We start from the raw sequence: 18,119 nt of genomic DNA, 5'->3' as shown, positions 1-18,119 counted from the left end.
TTCACGGTGGAAAGGGATCTGGGTGGTTGTACTGCTGGATTGCGGAGGACAGAAAGGATCGAGCATGTGGACATAAAGAAAGAGGATGTGTTGGAACTATTGAATGGCATCAAGGTTGGTAAGTCGCCGGGACCGGATGGGATGTACCCCAGGTTACTGTGGGAGGCGAGGGAGGAGATTGCGGAGCCTTTGGCGATGATCTTTGCATCATCGATGGAGACGGGAGAGGTTCCGGAGGATTGGAGGATTGCGGATGTGGTCCCTATATTCAAGAAAGGGAACAGGGACAGCCCGGGAAATTACCGACCGGTGAGTCTAACCTCAGTGGTTGGTAAGTTGATGGAGAGGATCCTGAGAGACAGGATTTATGATCATCTAGAGAAGTTTAGTATGATCAAAAGTAGTCAGCACGGCTTTGTCAGGGGCAGGTCGTGCCTTACGAGCCTGGTTGAGTTCTTTGAAAATGTGACCAAGCACATTGACGAAGGAAGAGCGGTGGATGTGGTCTATATGGACTTCAGCAAAGCGTTCGATAAGGTCCCCCATGCAAGACTTCTTGAGAAAGTGAGAGGGCATGGGATCCAAGGGGCTGTTGCCTTGTGGATCCAGAACTGGCTTGCCTGCAGAAGGCAGAGAGTGGCTGTGGAGGGGTCTTTCTCTGCATGGAGGTCAGTGACCAGTGGAGTGCCCCAGGGATCTGTTCTGGGACCCTTGCTGTTTGTCATTTTCATAAATGACCTGGATGAGGAAGTGGAGGGATGGGTTGGTAAGTTTGCTGACGACACCAAGGTAGGTGGTGTTGTGGATAGTTTGGAGGGATGTCAGAAGTTGCAGCGAGACATAGATAGAATGCAAGACTGGGCGGAGAAGTGGCAGATGGACTTCAACCCGGATAAGTGTGTAGTGATCCATTTTGGCAGATCCAATGGGATGGAGCAGCAGTATAAAATGAAGGGTACCATTCTTAGCAGTGTAGAGGATCAGAAGGACCTTGGGGTCCGGGTCCATAGGACTCTTAAATCGGCCTCGCAGGTGGAGGATGCGGTCAAGAAGGCGTATGGCGTACTAGCCTTCATTAATCGAGGGATTGAGTTTAGGAGTCGGGAGATAATGCTGCAGCTTTATAGGACCCTGGTTAGACCCCACTTGGAGTACTGCGCGCAGTTCTGGTCACCTCATTACAGGAAAGATGTTGAAGCCATTGAAAGGGTGCAGAGGAGATTTACAAGGATGTTGCCTGGATTGGGGGGCATGCCTTATGAGGATAGGTTGAGGGAGCTTGGTCTCTTCTCCCTGGAGAGACGAAGGATGAGAGGTGACCTGATAGAGGTTTACAAGATGTTGAGGGGTCTGGATAGGGTGGACTCTCAGAGGCTATTTCCAAGGGCTGAAATGGTTGCTACGAGAGGACACAGGTTTAAGGTGCTGGGGGGTAGGTACAGGGGGGATGTCAGGGGTAAGTTTTTCACTCAGAGGGTGGTGGGTGAGTGGAATCGGCTGACGTCGGTGGTGGTGGAGGCAAACTCGTTGGGGTCTTTTAAGAGACTTCTGGATGAGTACATGGGATTTAATGGGATTGAGGGCTATAGATAGGCCTAGAGGTGGGGATGTGATCGGCGCAACTTGTGGGCCGAAGGGCCTGTTTGTGCTGTGGCTTTCTATGTTCTATGTTCTATGTTAAGATATATCTCCAATAATTGCATACAGAAGTAATCCCTTCTTCCTATCTGCTTGTTATTAACCTGATAGCTCTCCCCCCAAAATAATCACCAAATGAAACCAATCTGAGGAAATCTCCTCTGCCAGCCAGTTTGTGTATGTTTATTACTGGGAGGGCAATCTGTTTAGAAATTTCAACTACCAGCCTTCGAACTGCTGCACTGGAAGAAACATAGGGTGCGGCAGTGAAATAAACTTGCAGAAGGTTAATTTATGGAGGGTCCAGTGGCTGTCCAATCTGTAGTTTAAGGAGAATGTGGCTTTGCTCCAGTTCAGTATGTTTTCTCTAATATTTTTCTATTGTATTAAAAGGACTTTGTGTTTCTCCTCAGACGATATGGAATCTACTCTTATCAATTCTGCTAACCATTTAATCGGAAGATACTTTACTTGTCACCCACTCTGATTGATGATCTAACCTCACATCCTGTGTTATTCATCAGTAATTGATTGCATTTCCTGAGCATGCAAGCTCAGTTGTGCCAGCATCTCATTGTATTTCATAGAAGAATTGATCATCTCCAACCAGACTTTTCCTAACCGTAATTCTAATCATAATTTAATATTTTCAAGCTCTCTTTAGAGAAGAACTGGTCTTCTTTCACATTCAGTAGTATGGGATGGGAGTACTTGGGTGGAGTGGAACTAAATCTTTCCATTACCAAATCTTATCTGAGGCTAATAAAAAGCAGAATACTGCAGATGTTGGAAATCTGTAATAAAGAGACATAACATTTTGGAAATACGCAACAGGTCAAGTTGCACATTTGAGAGCATTCACAGATGTTGCTGACCTGCTGAGTATTTCCAGCATTTTTGTTGTTTTCATTGCTTATCTGCAGCTCGTTAGTTTTCTTCTTACCTCCTCCAGCTCCGAGATTACTGAATTTGAGTTTTCACCAGGGGAAACGTGGAGTATTTTAATCATTGTATATGTCGGTTTCCTGGAGGTTTCTTATAATTTGCGATTTTTAATATTAAAATAACAGTTTAAGAGCTTTTCTATTGTGAAAGGTCTTAAAGTAACCTCATTTACAGCTTGTTGCACTGAAACATGGCGATCTAAACAAGCTAGTACTTTTTAACTGCAAACACATTCCGATGTATTCCTCATGAGAAACATGATAATTTCCAGGCCACTATCTTTATTGTTAGTCCATTGAGTATGAAAGACTATTAGAGTGTTACTTGTTTAGCTGTTCTGTGAATTAGTCTTTTGGCTTTGTGTACCTTTTGATTCCCTTTCTCTCAGTTCACTGTTTAAAAAAAAAAGCGGGCAGGAGTAAAGTGATACCTTTTGAGGTCTAGTCTGACTTCCATCGCATTACAAAGGGTTGTCTTGGAAGACTATTATGTAGTAAGAAATAAATATATAACCAGTGAAAGTAATACCAATGTTTTAAAGTCTCAACATTTCAGTAACATTTGAGCCTGTGATAAATATGAGAGAGCCTTTCAATGAATGAATGGTGTAGGGAGGAGAGAGACATGGTTGTCAATGGGCACACTGTAGAAGGTTAAAGATTTGCCATTGTTTCTTGTGCTGATTGTTTATGTTTGTGAGAACAGCATAGTGATAATTTTACTGGAATAGTAATCCAAAGGCCAGGACTAATGTGCCAGAGACATGAGTTCAAATCCCACCCACAGCAGCTGGTGGAAATTAGATTCCATTAAATAATAAATCCTGAATAATGTGACCATGAAACTGCCAGATAGTCCAAAAAAACAATCTGCTTTGCAAATGTTCTTTCCGTAAGGAAATGTCATCCATACCCAGGCTGGCCTACTTTTGATTTCTGACCCCATATGGTTGACTCTTAACTGCCCCCTGAAATGGCCTAACAACCCACTCAGTTGTATCAAACCATTGCATAAAAGTTGAAAAACAGTAAAATCAGTGGACCATCTGGCATCGACTAATGCACCAAAAATGACAAAAGCACAGCTATAATCCTGCAAAGTACTGCTCATTAATGTCTGAGGTGCTGTGCCAAGATTGGAAGAGCTGTCCTCCAGATTAATCAAGCAACAACCTGGAATAGTCGAGCTCAATAATCATACCTTACAACCAATATCCTGGACTCCTCTCACCATTTCTGGTTATGTTCAGTTCCACCAGCAGGAGAAACATAGAAGATAGGAACAGGAGGAAGCCAATTGGCCCTTCGAGCCTGCTCCACCATTCATTATGATCATGGCTGATTGTCCAACTCAATAGCCTAATCCTGCTTTCTTCCCATAACCTTTGATCCCATTCGCCCCAAGTGCTATATCTAGCCGCCTCTTGAATACATTCAATGTTTTGGCATCAACTACTTCCTGTGGTAATGAATTCCACAGGCTCACCACGCTTTGGGTGAAGAAATGTCTCCTTATCTCCGTCCTAAATGTTCTACCCCGAATCCCCAGAGTGTGACCCCTGGTTCTGGATGCACCCACCATCAGGAACAGCCTCCCTGCATCTACCCTGTCTAGTCCTGTTAGAATTTTGTAAGTCTCTATGAGATCTCCCGTCATTTGGTCTGAACTCCAGCAAAAACAATCCTAATCTAGTAAATATCTCCTCCTACATCAGACCCGCCATCCCCGGAAACAGCCTGGTAAACCTTCGCTGTACTCCCTCGAGAGCAAGAACATCCTTCCTCAGAAAAGGAGACCAAAACTGCACACAGTACTCTCGGTGTGGCCTCACCAAGGCCCTGTAATTGCAACAACACATCCCTGCTCCTGTACTCAAAACCTCTCGCAATGAAGGCCAATATACCATTTGCCGCCTGCTGCACCTGCATGCTTACCTTCAGCAACTGGTGCACAAGGACACCCAGCTCCCGCTGCACACTCCCCTCTCCTAATTTACAGCTATTCAGGTAGTAATCTGCCTTCTTGTTTTTGCTTCCGAAGTGAATAACCTCACATTTATCCAAATTATACTGCATCTGCAATTGATTTGCCCACTCACCCAACCTGTCCAGATCATTCTGAAGGATTTCTGCATCCTCGTCACAGTTCACCATCTCACCCAACTTGGTATCATCTGCAAACTTTGAGGTGTTACATTTTGTTCCCTCATCCAAATCATTAATACATATTGTGAATAACTGGGGTCCCAGCACCGATCCCTGTGGCACCCCACTAGTTACTGCCTGCCAATTTGAAAAGGACCCATTAATTCCTACTCTATGTTTCCTCTCTGCCAACCAGTTTTCTATCCATCTCAATACACTTCCCCCAATCCCATGCGTTTTAATCTTGCACGATAATCTCTTATGCGGGACTTTGTCAAACACTTTCTGAAAGTCCAAATATACCACATCAGCTGGCTCCCCCTTGTTAACTCTACTGGTTACACCTACAAAGAATTCCAACAGATTTGTCAAGCATGATTTCCCCCTCATAAATCCATGCTGACTCTGTCTGATCCTGCCACTGCTTTCTAAATGCTCTGCTATAAAGTCCTTGATAATGGATGTGAGAATTTTCCCCACTACCAATGTTAGGCTTACTGGTTTATAATTCCTTGTTTTCTCTCTACCTCACTTTTTGAATATTGGAGTGACATTAGCTACCCTCCAATCTGCAGAGACTGTTGCAGAGTCTGTAAAATCCTGGAAGATGACCACCAATGCATCCACTATTTCTAGAGCCACTTCCTTAAGTACTCTGAGATGTAGATTATCAGACCCTGCAGATTTATCCACCTTCAGTCCCATCAATTTCCCCAGCACCATTTATCTACTAATATTGATCTCCCTTAGTTCTTCCCTCTCACTAAATCTTGCATTCTCCAACATTTCTGGTATTTGATTTGTGTCCTCTTTTGTGAAGACAGAACTGGAGTATGTATTCAGTTGCTCAGCCATTTCTTTGTCCCCTATTATACATTCCCCCGGAGAGATCCATTAGAGGTGATGGCACAGTGAGAGTGAGTGAACCTGGGGCAATCGGCATTGGCTCTAGACTCCATTAAGTCTCATGACATCAGGTCAAACATGGGCAAAGAAATATCCTGCTGACCATCCCCATTCAGCTGATGAATCAGTACTCTTCCACGGTGAACATCAATTTGAAGAAACACTGAGGGGGCGATCTTACCAAAAAAATTCTAAGTGCTGAATGAGTGTTAAAACGGGAGAGTTTCAGACCCGTTCTTTTAGCAAGAGAAAAACATCAAGAGTACATAGTGCATTGGAAAACTAAAGCCTCCCCAATTGCAGAGTACGCAGCTCCCCACATGCTGCCTCCCCTTCAGGACCCACCCCTTCCCTTAGGCCCTGCCCCAGGGCACTGCCCGGTGCCGGTTGGGCACGCAAGAGTGCCAGTCTGGAAGTGCCCCTGCCCAAGGCGCACTACCCATCCTTGCCCCGACCACCTGTCCAGCCTCAATGACCTTTTAGTCCCACCGACAAGGCATTCGTGTCTGGTCCCTGTTGGAAGGGGACCATAAATGATCTGGCTGGAGAGGACCTCCACTGGTGAAGCCGTTAAGGCAAGTGAGCCCGGACAGTTGCGTCCCAGGCTCACTAATAACATTTAAATTAGCAAACAAATATTAAAATCAGCCGCAAGGCTGATTACGCCAGCAATGTAGTACCAGTATCATTGCGTGAGGCGAGAAACTGGACACTAACCTGGCTTTTTACCTCTCGCAGTCTTACCAGCTGGCCACACCAATCGACTGGCATGATGCAAGGCTTCTAGAAAAAGTGAGAGGGCATGGGATCCAAGGGGCTGCTGCCCTGTGGATCCAGAACTGGCTTGCCCAAAGGAGGCAGAGAGTGGGTATAGATGGGTCTTTTTCTAAATGGAGGTCAGTCACCAGTGGTGTGCCCCAGGGATCTGTTCTGGGACCCTTGCTTTTTGTCATTTTCATAAATGACCTGGATGAGGAAGTGGAGGGATGGGTTGGTAAGTTTGCCGATGACACGAAGGTTGGTGGGGTTGTGGATAGTCTGGAGAGATGTCAGAAGTTACAGAGGGACATAGATAGGATGCAAGACTGGGCGGAGAAGTGGCAGATGGACTTCAACCCAGATAAATGCGTCGTGGTCCATTTTGACAGGTCAAATGGGATGAAGGAGTACAATATAAAGGGAAAGACTCTTAGTACTGTGGAGGATCAGAAGGACCTTGGGGTCCGGGTCCATAGGACTCTAAAATTGGCCCCGCAGTTGGAAGAGGTGGTTAAGAAGGCGTATGGTGTGCTGGCCTTTATCAATCAAGGGATTGAGTTTAGGAGTCCGGGGATAATGATGCAGCTATATAAGACCCTCGTCAGACCCCACTTGGAGTACTGTGCTCAGTTCTGGTCGCCTCATTACAGGAAGGATGTGGAAAAGATTGAAAGGGTGCAGAGGAGATTTACAAGGATGTTGCCTGGATTGAGTAGCATGCCTTATGAGGATAGGCTGAGGGAGCTCGGTCTTTTCTCCTTGGAGAGACGTAGGATGAGAGGAGACCTAATAGAGGTATATAAGATGTTGAGAGGCATAGATTGGGTGGACTCTCAGAGGCTTTTTCCCAGGGTGGAAATGCTATGAGAGGACACAGGTTTAAGGTGCTGGGGTGTAGGTACAGGGGAGATGTTCGGGGGAAGTTTTTCACACAGAGGGTGGTGGGCGAGTGGAATCGGCTGCCGTCAGTGGTGGTGGAGGCAAACTCAATAGGGTCTTTTAAGAGACTCCTGGATGAGTACATGGGACTGAATAGGATGGAGGATTATAGGTAGGCCTAAAAGGTAGGGATATATTCGGCACAACTTGTGGGGCCAAAGGGCCTGTTTTGTGCTGTAGTTTTCTATGTTTCTATGATGAGCCGGTAAGATCGCCCCCTGAAAGTGACAAGGGCACAGAATGTATTCTGCGTGGGAGGGTCTTAGAGTTATAAAATAATTATTGCACAGAATGAGGCCATTTTATCATTGAATCCACGCTGACTCTCTGTAGAGCAACGCAGTCAGTCCCATTCACTTGATTTATCCTCACACTCCTACAAATTTATTTCCCTCAAGTGGCCATCCAATTTCCTTTTGAATTCATGTTTTATCTGAGCTTCCACCAAACTTTTGGGCAGTGATTTCCAGCTATTACTGCTTAGGGCAGCTTCTCGGTAAAATTGCAGAACACTGGAAATCTTGACACTAACTATTCAACTGCAGAAGAGAGTGCTACTTCATCATCTACTCCTCGTGGACAAGTCAAAGACTGATTTGAATTTTTTTCACTTTTTCTTGGACTCAATTCTCATTTTTAATCTTTGGGAATGTATATGCACGTGTTTTGGTATATTCCTTATGTTTGGTAGCTAATGAACTCACTCTTTCTCTAACTCAAGAATGCCTTGTTAAATTGGCTCCTTTTAAAACACATATATTGTGCTGGAAAAAGGTGTCTGCAAGATCCTATTTAAGTTAATTTTGTTGCGACCAACAAAGAGGGTTAAGTAAAGCAAAGGAGCCAGTTTATCCCTCACCTGGGACACAAATTTGGGGAACTATGGTTGGAGACCAGTTTCGATAAGAAATACAAAGAGAAATTGAGTGCATAATATGGCATACACTGCCAGACAATAAATCTATCCAGCCGCAATGTAATCATGGTGAAGGAAAAGGCATTTATCCATCCAATAGTTGCACCTATAAATATTATGTCCTCGGCTTCACTTCAGTGTTGTAGTAAAGCTTGTATGCTTGCATTCGCCGGTGGACAACCAACTGGGTCAGGGGCCTGATTCATTTCAGTGAGGAATTGACAGGCCTAAAAACGGACTAAAGACAGAACTAATGTTTAATTCCATGGGCTAAATTAAATACCCTCTGAGGCATGTTTGCAGGCAGGGAACATTTAATCAGATGGGAGTGTGCTGGGTAGGGACCCTGTGACCTTCTCACCTCTGCCCCTGTTAAGACTGAAGGGGGAAGGACCTTAAATGGACAACTAATGCCCACTTAATGGCCTCATCCTGCCAGCAGTAGGTGGTGCAGCCTGTTGGGTTTGCTTGTGGTGTCCTGGGGAGGACTCTCATTCGAACCAGGCACTCGGTGCCTGACTGACAGATGAATGGCATGCAGAAGGCCAGCTCAAGGTTTCTGTACAGAACTGGAGAGTGTTCATTCAAATGTGGGAAACTGAAGAGTTCCCAAAATGCACATTGCAGGACATGGCCATTCACGGTCGAGTGAATTAATAAGGAAGAACATAAGAACATAAGAAATAGGAGCAGGAGTAGGCCATCTAGCCCCTCGAGCCTGCCCTGCCATTCAATAAGATCATGGCTGATCTGAAGTGGATCGGTTCCACTTACCCGCCTGATCCCTATAACCCCTAATTCCCTTACCGATCAGGAATCCATCTATCCGTGATTTAAACATATTCAACGAGGTAGCCTCCACCATTTCAGTGGGCAGAGAATTCCAGAGATTCACCACCTTCTGAGAGAAGTAGTCCCTCCTCAACTCTGTCCTAAACTGACCCCCCTTTATTTTGAGGCTGTGCCCTCTAGTTCTAGCTTCCTTTCTAAGTGGAAAGAATCTCTCCACCTCTACCCTATCCAGCCCCTTCATTATCTTATAGGTCTCTATAAGATCTCCCCTCAGCCTTCTAAATTCCAACGAGTACAAACCCAATCTGATCAGTCTCTCCTCATAATCAACACCCCTCATCTCTGGTATCAACCTGGTGAACCTTCTCTGCACTCCCTCCAAGGCCAATATATCCTTCCGCAAATAAGGGGACCAATACTGCACACAGTATTCCAGCTGTGGCCTCACCAATGCCCTGTACAGATGCAGCAAGACATCTCTGCTTTTGTATTCTATCCCCCTTGCAAAATAGGCCAACATCCCATTTGCCTTCTTGATCACCTGTTGCACCTGCAGACTGGGTTTTTGCATCTCATGCACAAGGACCCCCAGGTCCCTTTGCACAGTAGCATGTTGTAATTTTTTTCCATTGAGATAATCCAATTTGCTATTATTTCCTCCAAAGTGAATAACCTCGCATTTGTCAACGTTATACTCCATCTGCCAGATCCTCACCCACTCACGTAGCCTGTCCAAATCTCTCTGCAGACCTTCTACGCCCTCCACACGATTCACTTTTCCACTTATCTTTGTGTCGTCTGCAAACTTTGTTACCCTACACAGTCCCCTCCTCCAGATTGTCTATATAAATGGTAAATAGTTGAGGCCCCAGTACCGATCCCTGCGGCACGGCACTAGTTACCATCCGCCAACCAGAAAAGCACCCATTTATTCCGACTCTCTGCTTCCTGTCGGATAGCCAATCCCCAATCCACGCTAACACCCTACCCCGAACTCCGTGTGACCCAATCTTCTTCAGCAACCTTTTGTGAGGCACCTTATCAAATGCCTTTTGGAAATCCAAAAACACCGCATCCACCGGTTCCCCTCCGTCAACCGCACTAGCCACATCTTCATAAAAATCCAACAAGTTCGTCAAGCAGGACTTTCCCCTCATGAATCCATGCTGCGTCTGCTGAATCGAACCATTCTTATCCAGGTGGCCTGCTATTTCTTCTTTAATGATGGATTCCAGCATTTTCCCAACTACAGACGTTAAGCTAACCGGCCTGTAGTTACCAGCCTTTTGTCTATTTCTTTTTTTAAACAGCGGCGCAACATTAGCCGTTTTCCAATCCACCGGCACTACCCCAGAATCCAACGAATTTTGATAAATAACCACTAACGCATCCGCTATTACCCCTGACATTTCTTTCAGTACCCTGGGATGCATTCCATCCGGGCCCAGGGACTTGTCCACCTTCAGTCCCATTAGTCTACCAAGCACTGCCTCCCTGGTAACATTAATTGTATTGAGTACCTCTCCTACCAACCCTCCATCGTTAATATTCGGTAAACTATTTGTGTCTTCCACCGTGAAAACTTACTTAAAGTTTCAGCCATTTCCTCATTTCCCACTATTAAATCCCCCCTCTCGTCCTCCAAGGGAAGTAGGTTACCATCCTTGAGGCCATGAGGCAGTGCCACATTGTCGGAGGTACTCTCTTTTGGAAGACATACTAAATTGAGGGCTTGTCTTCTCTCTCAAGTGGACATAAGGAAATTTTCCTTGTGTCTTGACTGGCAGTAATTCTTACACAACATCAATAAAATGGATTATCTGCTTAGTTATCTCATTACTGTTTGCTGTTGCTGAAAGCAAGTTAGATGGCAGGTTTTTCTATTTTATAACAAGTAATTCAACTAAGTAACTCAAGAAGTAATTCATTGGTTGTAATGACCTTTCTAATGTCAGCCATGATGAATAGATGCCTTCTATCTATATAGTTTTTCTACAGAAGAGAATGGGTTCGGTTTTTCTTTCCAATGTTCTTCATTCATATCACCTTATTGCCTGACAGATGTGTTTTACTAAATATATATTTTTATTTTACAGGAAAAGCGCCGTTTGGCTATCAGTAATGCTGCCAGACAGTGGGAGATCCAGCAAACAGTTGCTGCCATCAAGGAGGCAGAGCAAGAGCAAATGAAACCTCTTGGCACAGCCAGTAACATCAATATTCATAAGCCATGTCACATCAATGAACGTGAACATGGACTATGGCCAGATGAGTCGAGGTACTTTTCATTGAGAACTTGAAATCATGAAGTAATGGTAAGGTGACTCCAAGCTTTGTAGATTGTAGGAGTTCCAAGATTTCTTTTTGGGGTTTGAATGTGGAATTATTCATTTCTTTATTGATAGTAATTTTTTCCCAGGATGGCAGGAAGAAACTTCTCCCCTTGGTGGAAGGACCAATGACCGGGGGGCATAGGTTTAAGGTAAGGGGCAGAAGATTTACAGGGGGGGTGAGGAAAAGATTATTCACCCAAAGGGGGGTGGGGGTCTGGAATTCACTGCCTGAATGGGTGGTGGAGACAGAGATCCTCATAAACATTTGTATCTCTAAAGCAGTGGTCGCCAACCTTTTTAGCACAATATTACTTTTAGCACCAAAGCAAACTGCTTTGTTCCAATATCTGCTGAAACTTTGCTGTCAGTTCTCCAATGTTCACATGAAGAAAAGGATTTGAGACAAACATAATGATTTGTTCCATCTTGTCTTACTCCTGAAATTGTCTATCGAGTTCCCTTGTCCAATTTGTTCATGTGGTCATAGAATCTGTTTGGATGGAACCCTTTCTGTTTGACTTGTTGTTGGATTTTCTCCAGATTTGGCAAGTGCTCAGTAATTTTGTTCTTTAACTGGGAGGACCACAATTTCAGGGAGCAGTTCTATAAATCTCAGGAGGACTTTTCCATGACTTAACCATCTCACATCTGCATGAAGGATTAGCTCACTATAGGTGGCATCAAGCTCATTGAGCAACGATTCAAACAAGCAATGATGCAGAGCTTTGGCACAAATTGAGTCGACAATCTTGACAACAACTGTCATTAGAGGAAGGTCAATAACCTTGCTTGCTAGCGTTTGTTGATGGATAACACTGATAATTGACAAAGGAGGGGAATTCAGAATCATTTTTGCAAATGCAACAAGGCCTGCATTGTCACCCAGCATTGACAGTGCACCATCAGTTGTGATTGAAACAAATTTCTTGATCAGAATATTTTTCTCAGTCACATAACTTTTAAATTGATTGTAGACATCCTCGCCTCTTGTCCCCTCTTTGAGTGACAAAAGAGTGAGGAAGTTCTCCTTTGTTGTTGAATCTTTGAATGCCATACAAACTAAAACAATCAACTCTGCCGTATCAATAATGTCTACGGACTCATTAAACTGCAGTGAGAAACATTCACAGACTGATAAATCTTAGTGTATTTGCTGAGTCAGATCCTCAGACAACTTCACTCTCCTGGCTACTGTTAAAGCACAAAGCGATGTGCTCTTGATTTCTGTCATAACTCCAACTTTGTTTTTAAAGTCTTTGAACAAAGTGTTGGCAGCGACCATCATAGCCTCCTTGATAACTTCACCACCGGTGAACAGTTTCTTTTGTTTTGCCAGCAGATAGCTCATACAAAAAGACTCCTTTTTGCTAGCCTTGCCTTTAGCCACGGGTTTTGAAAAGAGTGACTGTTGAGCTTACAACATTCCCTTTAACTCCCCAACTTTCTTTGTCTGAATGGCGCTGTTTAAAGGGAAATTTTCTTGAAATTTTGCATGCATTGTCTTGTGATGCATGTCCAAATTACCTCTTTTACTCAAGGCTCTGCTGACAAATGAAACAAATGGTCTTGCCTTTGACATTCAAAACAATAAATTCACTTTCTTATTCCTGGTGGACATGGTAGGGGTTTTTGCCCTCTTGGTAGTTCTTGGATCCTTGCTCATCACTTTGCCTTCACCCAGCTTACTCCAGGTTTTGGCACTTGTGATTCAGTAGTCAGTGAGCTGATTTACTCATCTCCACCAGAAGCCCAAGCCCAGCGCATTTTCAGCGACGGTGCAGCAGCCAATGACAATCGACTTTTTGAGACTCCAGGATCAACCTGTCAATCACGATTAACTATTTGGAGACCACTGCTTTAATTTTGAAATTAAAGGCCAACATTCCATGAGTCTTTTTGATGACTTTTTAAAAACTATTCACTAGCTTTTAGTGATTTGCACACATGAGCACCTAAATCCTTTGTCTCCAAAGCTTCATTGTTCATCTCATTAAGAGGGTATTTTGATTTGTCTTCCTTAGATCCTCGGATGTATAGCTCTGTATTTCTTGATCCAAATCACTACATGGTGAAAGGATGAGGCCCAGAACAGATCCCTGGGATCACCATTTGGCACATCTGGATTATTTTCAATGTCATCTGGATCTGTGCAACCTTTGGGGATAGTGTGCCTGATTCTGCAGTACTTAAAAATTAATTGATCTATCCAAATAGTAGCATAGTTGTTATGTTACTGAACTAGTGATCCAGAAACATATGTTCAAATTTCACTACTGTAACTGGAATTTAAATTTAGTTCATTAAATAAATCTGACATAAGTAACTAGTGTCAGTAATGCTGACCATTTAACGACTGGATTGTCATAAAAACATCTGGTTCACGAATGTCCTTGAGGGAAGGAAATATGTCGTCCTTATCTAGTCTGACCTATATGTGACTCCAGACCCACAACAGTGCCTTAAATAGCCTAGCAAACCATTCAGTTGTCAAGAGGACAGTGCACTGCCTTCTAAAGGGAAATTAGGATGAACAATAAATGCTGGTTTTGACAGTGATTTCCATATTCCTTGAATGATATAAAAACAGCCTCCAGAGGTATCTTTGGTTGGAGCCATAGAAAATAAGCAACCTGAATTGACTGGAAGCCTGATGATAATCCTGATGTTTATGCAATCATGATGCAAAAGAACTTAGCTTTAGGGAGGTCCTGAATATGTGGAGGAAATTATAAACTGACATCTGGAGTTGAGGCAAAAGATCAGCCATGATCATATCGAACAGCCGATTAGACTTGAGGGACTGCATGGTCTCCTCCTGCTATTTCTTATGTTCTTATGTAAGGGGGTATATTAAGTACCCATTAGTAGATGGTGGAGATTCTTCCATACAGAACAAATGTTCATCATATTGTTACTTTTATATGAAACTATTAATGTTGAAAGTGTGCTGGACTATGTTTTATCATATCTCTTTTTAGCCAATTGAATCCGAACAATAATATTGAAACGAAAGTAGCAGAGAACAACAAACAAGGCTTCCCCAAATCTGAAAAGTCCAGTAGCATAAGGTAATATATAATTTTTTGATTTTCATGGAAGTGACTGTTTTCTGATAAATCATGCTTGGTAAAGGTTTAAGAGTCATGTCCATGTTATGATTCAGGCCAGAAACTCCAAAGCTATGAAGATAGCCGAGACCCTACATTTTTAAATTTGAATTTGGCATGGGTGAGCCATAAGGTGTTTATTCCAGGTATGATTCAAGTGAGCAACTAGGAAGCTTTTATCAAACAAAGTTTATTTAAGGACACAGTTAAAATATAAAAAAAGATTTAGCATAACTTTTACCAATTGCAAGAATCAGACATGATATAGTATAAACATTAACAGCTAGCTATGATTTTCCAAGTCAAACAACACCCATCAAACATGCACCTCTTTCTAGACTGGGGATGACGGGACTAATGTATGAGGAGAGATTGACAAGGTTAGGATTGTTTTTAGTGGAGTTAAGACGAATGAGGGGGGATCTCATAGAGACTTATAAAATTCTAACAGGACAAGAGTTGATGGGCCAAATGGCCTCCTTCTGTACTGTAGGGATTCAGTGATAAAATATTTTTACTCTTGCAAGCCCTTGCCACTGAGTGCAATCCATAGGTTACTACTTTCAAGGTCCTACTCTTTAACTTCCAGCATAGCTTCTAAAACTCTGATCATAACCTGAATAGCTGTAGTTTCTATATCATTTGTACTAATAGGTTCCACAAATTCTGGCTCACGTGCTTTGCCCTGCAGAATATACTGCATCCTCACCGTGATTTTCTTTATCCTGGAACCGGGGAGGCAACACACGAAGCAGGACTTGTTCATTTCAAAAATGGCAGTCAGGCCCTCTAACTATAGAATCTTCCATAGAGTCTGCACTTCTACTCTTTGCTATTTCCTTCAGTGAAACCTCTTGTCCATTGTTATCATGATCTGGACTGTGTCATCACTCCCTGCAGTCTCCAATGCCAAGTACATTTGTTCTTTGTACAGTAAAGTCCCGTCATTTGCGGGGGTTTTGTTCCTGTGAGACCTCGCAAACAGCAAAATCATGAACAGTGAACTTGTTTTTCAGTGGAACTCTATTCACTCGGTTCCAGCCATGCGAAAGCAGCATTGTTCTGGGCAGTTACAGCAAATTGAGGTGCAGTACCTGTAAACAACAGCCATACTGTACATTGGTGATGATTTCAAAATTGTTCAGGCTGCACTTCAGCTCACAAGATAGTGATCACTTGACCAATCAAAATGCCTCAATTGCCACTTTCCTTAAGAAAGTCACATAGGCAAGAAGTACTCTTACTATTAATTCACTTACTGTTATACTCAACCCACTCCTGCCAATGAAACTTCAAGTTTCTTTCAATAGTCAGATGACTTGAAACCAGCAGAGACTAAAGTAAATCAGTTGCTGTCGGAGTATTTCATTTCATTTCAAAAATGGACACAAATATTTCAAGAATCAGTTTTAATGTTGAAGGTTAATGTTGGAGAAATATCTTTTTATTGGATCTTTTCAAGGAAAATAGTAACATTTTAATTGATGTAAATAAACTGCTTGTACCAAACAAAATTCATTTTCACAGTTTGGATTTGAATAAACTGTTAATTTATGTTGGAATATAGTGGGAAAGGTTTGCCTGGAGTCAAAATCCCGGTCTCTCACTACCTGTGTCAAAATATTGGTTGACTGTCGATGTGAATCCCTCATAAAGATGTGAGGAAGAATTCTCCCCCAAAAAATCGAAGTGTCGAATTTGCATGAAAACTGGAGTAATTCACACTGTTTTTTCAGTGTGAGTTTAGAGAAGAATCTCCCACACTCTGTGCATTGCAAAGGTCAGAAGCATGTATATCATTAAAATTCAGTGGGTAGGGTCTATTCCCTTCCAGGAGGCTGGCTGGCAGCATAGTGTTGAACGGGCCACTGTGGCGCATGCACATTGGCCCCGCACTGCCGGCCTCCTGATTGCTGGCCGGCCCCGCGACTCCCACAATGCCCCCCGCCCCCACAGCCCAATCACTGCTTCCCGACTATTCCTAGGTACAGCCCTGAACACCCCCCGCTTCCCAACCCATCCAGATCTCTAGCCCCCCCCCCCTCAGATTCCGCACCCCACAGTCCCATCCCCCCTGCAGTCCCAACTCCTCCAGCAGGCTGATCACTCCCACAACCCCCCAGCCCGCCCCGATCGCTGGCCTCTCTCCTTCCCCCACCAATCCTGTCTGTAAAGTGGCAGCGGAAACTCCTTTCCCATCAATTGCCCCACCATGCCCTGCCCCCATAGGCCCTGCCCCCTTGGCACTGCCCCATGCCCCTGGGCATTGGCACTTTGCCCCTTGGAGATGCTAACAGGCCTGGAGACTGCAGTCCTGGGCCTGCTAATCACTTTCAAATGATATTAAAAATACCATTTAAATGGTCTTTGCACTTCTCCGCCGATTTCCAGTGTGAAGCTGAGGTCACCGGAAATCTGGTGCTGGGAGACGGTAGCAGGGCATGAACGCATGCACGAACCCCACGAATCGACCGACGCAAGAATCTCCCGGCCCGCTGCGCTAGAAGATTAGCACAGCAGGATGGGAGAATCGCGGCCATGGTCTATGGATCAAAGTTACAAACAACAGGTTTCCAAAACCCCCATGCTTTATTTAACCTAACTAATACTTAAAGATTTGCCTTATTTTACCTCATCTTAAACAACTTGAAAACAACATATTTTTTGGCTCTTCACTGAAGTTTTGGAGTTTAACATTTCACTTACTTTATTAATCAGATCTGAGATGTGCTTCTCTTGTTTCAGCTTCTTTGATATATTTCTAGAACTTACAATCGACTATTTATACTTGTTGATTTTGATATTTCGACCGAATTTTCATGATGGCCAAGTGCAAGAAAGTGCCATTTTTATTAATTTGATGGAACTGTTAAGGTATGGATCAGGAGCCTCAAAGTATGATACGAAGCCCAACTAGACTCAACAGTTTTTCTATTTTGGCATTAGTGTGAAGATAAGATGTTTCAATCCAGGTGTAATTCTATTGACACACTAAGAAGCTTTTATCAAAACAAACTTTATTTAACAATACAGTTTAACTATAACAAATGAATTAGCTTAGCTTTCACCAGTTGAAATAATTAAACATGACAAGATACAATTCTTAACTATTAATCTATCTCTATTAAGTCCAATTCAAGGAATATTCCTCTTATAGACTTAAACTTCTCTTTAAAATCAGCTAGCAACACACAGGCTTACATGTTTGAACTTCGCCTGCCAATCCGTGAGCCTCCAGAACACCTCTGGAGAGAGATATAGAGAGAGGACTATTTCTTCTAGAAGGTCCCAAACAGCAGCCTCCAGAGAGAGAGATATCTCTTTGTTTTTTTCAGAACCTGGCAGTAACTGCTTGTTTTTCCTTATGAGTTTAGCTCCTCCCCTTAGGCACATGACTCTATCAATCAACCTAATCAAAACCCTACTCTGAAACCCCAGGGGAAAAATCAAATAAATATAAATGCATTAACTCAGATTAAAACAAACACATCGCGAGCTAAAATCAATCATAAGTTTGCATTAACAACATGTGAGCGACCTGGTCCAGACAAATCAGCACCATGTAAAACAGAACTAAATTTTAAACACATCCCTAGAGGAAATATGATATGAATACATTTCTTAAAGGCACAGTATCATC

At 43.3% G+C, this 18,119-nt stretch overlaps 1 protein-coding gene across 4 annotated transcripts in view; it reads left to right on the top strand.

Annotated features, from left to right (window-relative positions):
• The window catches only part of lrrc49 (leucine rich repeat containing 49), a 240,418-nt gene that overhangs the window by 168,598 nt on the left and 53,701 nt on the right, over positions 1-18,119 (top strand). For all 4 annotated transcript variants that reach the window (XM_078199863.1, XM_078199861.1, XM_078199862.1 and 1 more), the window contains 2 exons: positions 11,136-11,317; positions 14,351-14,440. In XM_078199863.1, the coding sequence (XP_078055989.1) occupies positions 11,136-11,317; positions 14,351-14,440 (272 nt within the window). The remainder of the gene's footprint in view (positions 1-11,135; positions 11,318-14,350; positions 14,441-18,119) is intronic.

Source organism: Mustelus asterias, chromosome 29 (genome assembly GCF_964213995.1).
Source record: "Mustelus asterias chromosome 29, sMusAst1.hap1.1, whole genome shotgun sequence".
NCBI lineage: Eukaryota > Metazoa > Chordata > Chondrichthyes > Carcharhiniformes > Triakidae > Mustelus > Mustelus asterias.
This window is presented reverse-complemented; position numbering and strand designations above follow the sequence as displayed.